Genomic DNA, 9,164 nt, shown 5'->3' on the forward strand with positions numbered 1-9,164 from the left:
GATTCTGGCTGCATTCTAAATTTCATCCTTGTCTGTGCCGCATACAAGCAAGGACTTTTGTCACACTACTTCAGAATTATTGTGAACTACTGACCCTATGACCAGGGCTGTGTGTTGCATTTGTATTTATTTTTTAAATTAAACTTTGTAGCCAAGTAATTCAAATTCTGTGCCAATAAAAACAGTGTTCTGAGACCAGTATAAATTACTTAAATGGAGCATATTTACACCATTTCTCTTTTGCATAATGCTACAATTTTGCATATAATTCTTGGAGGTTTATTTAGTTGGGAGTGGGGGACACTGAAGCCTGTTCCCAGTCACTGATATCTTAGTCACCCTCTTGCTTCTCAGACTTCAACAGGCATCACTCAAACATTTATTCACAGCTGTAAGAACAGAAAAAGAAGGCTGATCTCAAGGAACTTGAATAGCACACAGGAGGAGGACTAGATATCGAAGCTAGCTTAATACCAGTTTAATGTCAGACTTTTGTTTAATCCATTCTTGCTCGTCTAGAAGTTGGAAATTTGCAGTTCTGAGTGAATAAATCCTTTATAATTGAAAATTTGCAACAATTTTGTAACACAGTTTTGTTTTGGTATTTGCTTTAGCTCCGAAGATCTGAAGAAGATGAAGAAAAAGAGGAGGACATAGAAGTACCAAAGGCCATGGGGGATATATTTGAGTCACTCGCTGGTGCCATTTACATGGATAGTGGAATGTCTCTTGAAATGGTTTGGCAAGTGTACTATCCAATGATGAGGCCATTAATAGGTAACATTGGAGCTCTCAGAAGAAATGTTCAGTAATTCATTGTTTGTCGTTAAGAGGGTTTACAAACATGGTGTTGTTGTTTTTAATCACAGAGAAATTCTCTGCAAATGTGCCCCGTTCCCCAGTACGAGAGCTGCTGGAAATGGAGCCAGAGACAGCTAAATTTAGGTAAGAATTAATCTGCTTAATATTTCTGTAAAATATTCCTGAAGTCATGCACCTTGCAATGGATTATAATTGTGTTTTACTGTATAATAGGAATTATATTTGTATTATTGAAAAAACCCCTGTATTTTAAAATTGCCGCATTTTAAAACTGTTTGTGACCTTATATTGAAGGGCAGGTAAGAAATTGAGTTAATAGTAATATGTGATATCTAGCTAAACAGCTCTGCTGGCACAAGCTTTTCTTTTTTTTTGGCCTAACAGTGGACCTCCTCCTCTTGCTGTACACCCCTTTAATATGTTCTAGGGTTTCCTCCAGTACTTTGGAGCAGATTTAGGGACCGGAGGGGAGAAGGAGTGGGATGTTCTGCTGCACAGTTAGATGTGTGTCTGCTAGTAGAACTGCTTAGCTGGATGCCACCCAGTGTCCTTGTAATAATTTTAATGACATACTCTTCTGGGAAAGAAATCTCAAAACTGAGGATGAACAGTAACGAACTTCCAACTACACTTTTGCTTCCATTTGAAGTATGTGAAGGGCTTTGTTTCTTCCCACTGGATGCATGTCTGTATATGTACACAATGTCTTTATACTTCAAGCATCCCTGCAGCAGGCTGTTGCTTCTACAAAAGCTCATGTTGCAATAAATTGTGTTTCACAGGACCGTACACTGTTTCAGATTAACATGGTTATTCTTCCGGAATTGGTTCCACTTTGAGTATCTTTGTTTTAATTGGCATATGTGTTTATTTCTGTTTTTCCTGCTTCCCCCTCCACTCACGCAGTCCTGCGGAAAGAACCTATGATGGAAAGGTCAGAGTAACTGTGGAAGTTGTAGGAAAGGGAAAATTCAAAGGTGTTGGAAGAAGCTATCGGATCGCCAAATCTGCTGCAGCAAGAAGAGCTCTACGAAGCCTCAAAGCAAATCAACCTCAGGTTCCAAATAGCTGAGACACCTCTTAAAAACAACAACAACCACACACTCAATAGAGAAATTTAAAAGATATATGTTGAGAGGAACAAACTGAAGACAGCATTTAAAGTTTGATAACAAATAGCTAACAACATTTAACATGTACACATAATTTTGGAACGAAATGTAGTTATAGGGTTTTTTTGCGCAAACACAATCTTGTCTTCTTTCCTCACTTCTGCTTTGTTTAATCACAAGAGTGCTTTAATGATGACATTTAGCAAGTGTTCAAAATAATTGTTGTCAGGTATCTTTGGTTTACTTTGTCAGTACAGCTTTGCTTAGTGTGTAAAGGCCAGGGAGCTTATGCCTATTGCAGTTACTAGATTTATATATATATGTATATATATATAGTAATCTTGAAATTCCTCAAATCTGTGCACTAGTGCCAGTCACGAAGCAGTTTATAAACTGCACCGGATGATTTGGTGTAAGGATTAAGTGTGCCAGTATTGTCCTTGTTCTTTCCATGCCATCTTTGCATTAAGATGGCATTCCCAATCATTATTGCACTTGTTTGTTAGGGACAGGTTTAAATTGAAATGTCTGGCATCAGATAGATTTTAAAACTGATGCCGCATAGTCTTGCATCAAAAGGTTCTTGCCTTAAAAGTACATAAGCCCTCACTAATGCAACCTTTCATTTCTGAACTCCTTGGAGCAAACTGTATTACATTCCCTTCATTTTTAGAACGCATTTTACAATGATGAAGCTCCATATTTACAGTACAACATGTTAGTTTAGCTGTGACCTAACTTATTACAGGACTGTAATAGAAATCATATTCATATATATGTAGTGAGGTTATTTTTTAACAATTCAGAGGAAATGGTTAGTACAGATCTTATTTGTTATTGCAAACAGAAAAGTCTCTCGCTGATTTCCATTGTTACAGAAACCGAGACTGAGCACAGTCCATCACTCTTGTGGAACCTCCTTTCCCTTCAAGGGACTTGTGCAAGAGATTTTCTTGGTGGATTGCAGGCATTGCTTCCAGTATTGGAACTTTGTAATAATAGCTAACTGCACAGTGCAAACTGTTGCTTTAAAAAGAACTTTTGACATATCGCACCTAAAATATGCTGCAGATTTTATATTGGATACATATTTAACAAACGGAGCACCTTTACACCTTTAAGAGCGATTTCCACGTAAATTTCTTACTGTACTTTTCAGAATTGCATGCATATTTCACCTACCAAAGCTGTGCTGTTAAATGCCATGGAAGTTGTTGTGTGAGAGAAATTGCCATACTTTTGATACATCTGTGATTTAGGTCCTTTACCTTAGAATAACTAGCTCATTATTGTTGTTTCAGTTGATATGAAAGCATACTTTTTAGGCTATGCCTAAGTTTCTTTAGATATTTGTAGGCACCCTTCACTTAAATACCTCAGTTCTTCTTTGTTCTTTTTGTGTCTTTTTCCCTTTTGCATGCATTTTTGTTTGTTTTTGGTGCTATGTGTATGTATTATGCTTGAAATTTTAATTTTTGCACTGTAACTATAATACCTCTTAATTTTACCTTGTTTAAAAAGCTGTGGGTCGTCTTGCACTCCCACCAATATCAATAGAGGTTTGCTGCAATTTTACCCCATTAATTATGCTTGAAGTTTGAGAGAGCTGAGCAAGTTTTTTTTAATGTTTTCCAGCACAGTGGTCTGCTCTTGATGCTGTTTCATGTGTTAAATTACAGATAATACTGTGTTCTGTGTTAAAGACACACCCCCCCTTCCTCACACATGTGCATTCAAAATTTAGAGGGAAAAACATCTGGCTTACCTTTCTAAAAGAGAAGGATCATACCTTAGTGGCAGAAGACATTAAACTTTTTCTGAAATACAGAATTTAGTTTAACAAATCTTTCTAACGATGACAGTGAAATGAAAGATTTTTGTGTGACTTCAGTCACAGTGAGCAAGTAAAATGTCATGGAAGGATTAAAAGACAAGCTCATGTGCAAGGATGAACTACACACATGGCTCAAAAGTTTCTTTGTTTTTTGCTGCAGACACCCCACCCCTACCCCCACCCTCCTGGATGAAGAAGCAAGCCTCATTTTCAGTTTGGAAAATGAGCGTTCTTCCGTGCTGGCACACTGGATCCAGGTAGGTTAGTGCTGCCTAGAGCTCGAAGACGGGAATGTCATTAGAGTCACAGGATGTTTTAACTGTTCCTGGAATCGGTCTTCAAATACGTTCCTCGAGAGCAGCAGCTTTAGGAAGGTTTCTGATTTCTCCTCTGCTTCAGGCTTGCATTTTCTACTTTCACCTGCTTATTTCTTTACTTGCTCTTTTTCTACTGTGTACTTGGCCAGGATCCTTCTAATTTCCTTTCTTCTTGCATGCTTTGATCTGTTTGTATTTTTCACTGATTGCTTTTTGTGTTCCATGGGGGATTTTCCCATCTACCCAAGTCCTAGTCGGAGTTCAGCATCCTCCTGCTTTTTAGCTCACCATGGCTACCTCAGATAGCTTTATTTTTCTCTTACAATTTGTGTTGTCTCTGTGTGTGAGAGGTTTGGTTGTTGTTAAAATCATTTTTATTCCGAAAAAGAATATCTTCTGCAATGGATTCTACCCCTCCCACTGTTGATTTTCCCAGGTTTTTCCCTCTGTGATTAAACTCCCTAGCTGTTGAGTCAAATAATTTTCCCTATTCATGCAGCTACAATTAACTAACAACATGCAATTTTTGTTAGCAGAAATTCAAATTTCTTTTCCCCCAACTTAACCTATTCAGCAGCAGCCTACTGTAGCACCTGTTGCACAACGCCAGGGCCTGGGCCTGCTCTACTTGTGCCACTGCGGCCTGCCTTTGTATGTCATGACTGCCCTGATTTGCACTCAAGTCTCCGTATGAATGAATCAAAAGCAGTGTTGGGCAAAGTTATGGGAAGCAGGTCCACTGTGTCCAAATGTTGGGCATCCAAGTATTTTCTGGAGCCTTGCAAGACACTCAAGTCTCTGTACTGACAAGACTAGTGGCTTCATTGGCCAAACATTTGTGCACCTACCCAGACACGTGGATCCCTTCTTCATCCTAAAAGCCAACTTGACCTTCCACTGCTACCAAGAGGTCATTCTGCCTACCTTCTGCAGCTCCCCACTCCACCCCACTGAAAAGGTGTGGCACTCCCTAAGATTCCTTAAAGCGCTACATCTCTAGGACTCAAACATAAAAAGATTCCTTGTTGTTATCTTTTCTGCCCTCAACCCGGGCAAAGCAGATTAAGGCTGGCATTTCCCTGGCTTGTGACTTCCTAAAGTTGCCCACCACAACAAATTTACCGCTTGCTCCAGCAGCATTTTTCAACCAACACACCTCTTTAGGAGGTATGCCAGGGAGCTACAGGGTCATTTGTCGTTATAAGGTAGACCTGTTTGCTTCAGCTGAAGTGGCCTTTGGAAGATGAGTCTTACAAAGTGTGCTTCCTCCACCCTAGGCAGCCACCAATAACCCTATTGATATTGGTCAGCTTTCAAACATCCCATCTGGATCCAATATGCCAGTACAGGAGAGGGGTCTGTTAAGCTCACCTTAAGGGTGTTTCTCCTGGCACCCAGGGCCGCATCTTACTTTTTCCATGAATGGCTGCCTACAGATCAAACTTTTGGGGAGTGGTTATATGCACACGCAGAGATGTTTAACTGAGTTCAACCTGTCTGCATGTGGTATGCGTGGTCTTCTGTCTGTCTCTTCTTCTTAGCTTGGCAAAACTGTACCTGGAGACTGCTCACAGGAACGCAGAGGTTAAAACTTCCCGTGAACCTATTGATATTCCTGCCTTTGACTTCTAGGCAGCACTAACCTACCTGGGTCCAGGATGGCACAGAGAAACACCCTTCAGGTGATTCCAGCTGATTCCAGTGGGCCCTTTTCAGCTTCAGTATGAGCAGCTGCTGTGAAAATGTCTGTGAAAATGCCCATTACATGCATAGTATTCCCGAAATTTAGCTTTGTATTGTGACATTTGTTACAACGTTTAGGTAAAGCTGTAGTCCTCAAACCACTAATCTGAGGTGCTGTAAAAGTATTCTTGCAAACAGAGTTTAACAAGACTTTTCAGTGGTAAGTGGATTGAGGATTACCATCTAAATTCTATTCATGCATAGGTAGTTTATGAATAAACACTGTTAAATCTACAATTGCAGCCCACAGCAAGGATTTTGCAGCTCTAGTAAATAATAGCTACTAATGTTGATAGTTTTCTTTGCTGATGCCCAGATCAGCATTTAAGCGCTCGCAAGTTTCTGTAATTCAAAAAAAGGGCATGTATTATCCCAATCAAATATATAAGCTTTGGTTTTTCTTTTCTTTTTGTGAAATGCCATATGTAAAATCAAAACCAATCTCATGAGACTGAAAGATAGTAAATGCTTCACATAAATGTTTCATACTTGGATAATTTCAAAGGTTAAGAGTGTAGCCTGATGGCAATAGGAATAATTACACTCTCTAATCAGAAGTATTCAATGCCTCCCTGTTGAAGAAAGCTAATGAACTGAAACTGAAAATATTGAGTAGGGGCCAATGGTAAATGTAGGTCCTGCTGCTGTTTGTGTGTATGCGTGTTTAATGCAACAACCTTTTTGCTGTATGATTTAATTCAAATATTACATAATGCTGTTAGAATGCAAAAACACACTAGTTTCCATGCTGTGCAACTGCTTTACCCACCTCCCCCTTTTAGTACAGTCGGAGTATTGGAAAATGTATGCTATTTAGACCTAAATCTCACCCTTTGAAGGTTGGGATCGAAATCCCTTGACATGCTACAAGCATGAGAGGAAATGGACTGTTGCAAGCCTGTCTTCACAATGTATCACACAGACTCCTCATGTAGACAGCAGAGGGGTTAATTGGCATGAACCTAATTTTGGATTTGTGTGTGTGTTTGTGTGTTCTGTTACACTGTATACTTAAAACAGTCCTCCTAACTATGCTGCATTTTTATTTTTGTTATGGCTTTGTTTTGTGCTGTTCTGTTCATGTAGCACAAATAAGCATTGCACTTGGTACCGTGCTTTACCTCATTTCAAGGAGAAAGATACTTAATTAGAGGAATTAATGTGGTTTGGGCCTTGCTGCTGCTTTGATTTACTGAATTTGAAAAAAGATGATTAGAATACCTGCAATGTGTCACTTAAATTGCACAACTGAAATAGGCTATTTGTTGGTTTTTTGTCTGTAACTTTTTCTATATTTTAAGGAAGAAAGACTTTGGTCTAGGATCCAGAGAGCCCCTTGCATGACTGGAAGGTGCTTCTGCAAGTGGGAAGGGAGGGGTATTCTCCAATTTCCAACGAGTCTTCTCTCCCAGATGCAGCTACCCACTCCTTGTCCCATTTCCTTCTGGAGATCCACAAACCCATGACCTTTGGATGTTGCTGGGTTACAGTTCCCATTAACTTTGACCATTGGCCATGCAGGCTGGGGCTGATTGGAGTTGTAGTTCAGGAACATTTGGCTGGCCACCAATCCCAGTCCCAGTCCCTCCCCTATCTTTTCAGTGGATGCAAAGGGCTGCAAAAAGGAAGCGTGAGATCCACACTGCACAAGCAGAACACTGCCCAGGGACTCTCGGGGTCCTAGCAGTGTCTTTTTTTGCCATCCTTTTACTGTCTTGTGAAACGGTTAACATTTAAAATGGACTCTTTCCAGCCCCCTTCCCTTGCCCTGCCTTGCTGTAAATTCACTGAACATGCATACATAACAGTCAATAAGATTTCTCCTTCGTTTTGAATACAAAGGGATCTATCTGTAGGTATCATCTGGTCAAGTGCAGAGGGCAGAATTTTTAACCAGATTGAACTGTGAGAAGTCCTGTAAGGGGCAAGGCTACATCTACAAGTGGCATAAACTGGCATTCCCCAAAGTCACAGCCTTTTCTAACGGGGGAAAAAAGTTATTTGACAATATTTGAGCCATGCGCTGTTCTACCTTCCTCAGTGAATGTAATGGAATTAGTTGTGTGTGAGTAATTAAAGAGACTGAACCTAGGGCAATGTTACACTATTAATGGCAAATATTTTCACTTTCAGTGAAGCGAAGATGTGTTAATATTTATAAGACTGTGTCTTTAAATCCTTAAGACTTTACAACCATGAAATGTAACTGAAACCTACATTTTCACCAGCAGAAGTCTGATAACAGATATCCATAAAGTCAGGTAGAATACAAAGGGTTGGACCTTGACTAAGAGAGTTGAACTTAGTTCCTATAGATATCAATGGGACTTACGACTAGCTTGATCCATTGCTTTCAGTGGAACTTAAGTTCAACTATCTTAGTTTTGATCCAGACCAAAACCATTAATTGCAACTTCATGCAAGAGTAACTCAACATTAATCTATCAGTTTTATTTCCTAAGTCCTTTTATAGCTTCCCCACTTGCATATGTTTAATTTGGATAACCACAGACTGTTTAAATTGATATGATTGATGCACTCAGTTTTACTACAGCAGCAAGTTATCTAGAGAAACAGAAGTTGAACAAGCATTGAAAATTGCAGGCTTTTTTATTGTAAATAGTTTGACTGTAAAGATGGTTAAAATCAAGTAGAATGAATAACATAATTTGATGGACAATAAAATATTTCCCATCACATGCTGCAGCTGTCTAAGGGACATAAAATGTAATTCATTCATACTGTAATCATGCTGCAGAAATTTGCAGTCTGCACCTTATGGATCACAATTACCTTTAATAGATTTTTTTGTAATAATTGTAGCTGAATATATCTCCAATAAAGTTATGGTCTGTTCATTTTTGTGTTTACTGTTTTCCTTAAAGCCTTATGTAATGCATGTTAATGTAGAAGTGTTAGTATTAACATGAATATTGATCACGTTTTACCTTGCCCTTCAAATAGTCTGGGGCAGTGTACATAATTCTCTGCCTCCTCCATTTTATCTGCACCAACACACTTGAGAGATTGGTTAGACTGACAGCTAATGACTGTGCTGAGGTCATCCAATTATTTCCTAAGCATGGCTGAATGGGGTGAGGTTGGTTCTTTCACTACAATTTCGGGGGGGGGGGAGTTGTAAATGTATGAAAACTCACAACAGTGACTAGGATATCATATAAGTGACTGCATTTCTTGGTTGGAAACCAGTTTGGGAGGGGGGAATATCTATTTTCAAATATTCACAAAATGTATTTGGAATCGTAACTTGACACTCAGATCTTATGGAGTCATATACTTTAAAAACAACAGCACTCCAGGTAACTATTCATTGCA

At 39.2% G+C, this 9,164-nt stretch overlaps 1 protein-coding gene across 2 annotated transcripts in view; it reads left to right on the plus strand.

Moving 5' to 3' along the window:
• DICER1 (dicer 1, ribonuclease III) overlaps positions 1-8,686 on the plus strand; it is a 54,622-nt gene extending 45,936 nt beyond the window's left edge. For both annotated transcript variants that reach the window (XM_083500802.1, XM_083500803.1), the window contains 3 exons: positions 615-777; positions 870-945; positions 1,729-8,686. In XM_083500802.1, the coding sequence (XP_083356928.1) occupies positions 615-777; positions 870-945; positions 1,729-1,894 (405 nt within the window). In that variant the 3' untranslated portion in view covers positions 1,895-8,686. The remainder of the gene's footprint in view (positions 1-614; positions 778-869; positions 946-1,728) is intronic.
• The last annotated feature ends 478 nt before the right edge of the window (positions 8,687-9,164 follow it).

This window comes from Podarcis liolepis (assembly GCF_965112155.1).
Source record: "Podarcis liolepis genome assembly, chromosome: 1".
In the NCBI taxonomy this organism is placed as follows: domain Eukaryota; kingdom Metazoa; phylum Chordata; class Lepidosauria; order Squamata; family Lacertidae; genus Podarcis; species Podarcis liolepis.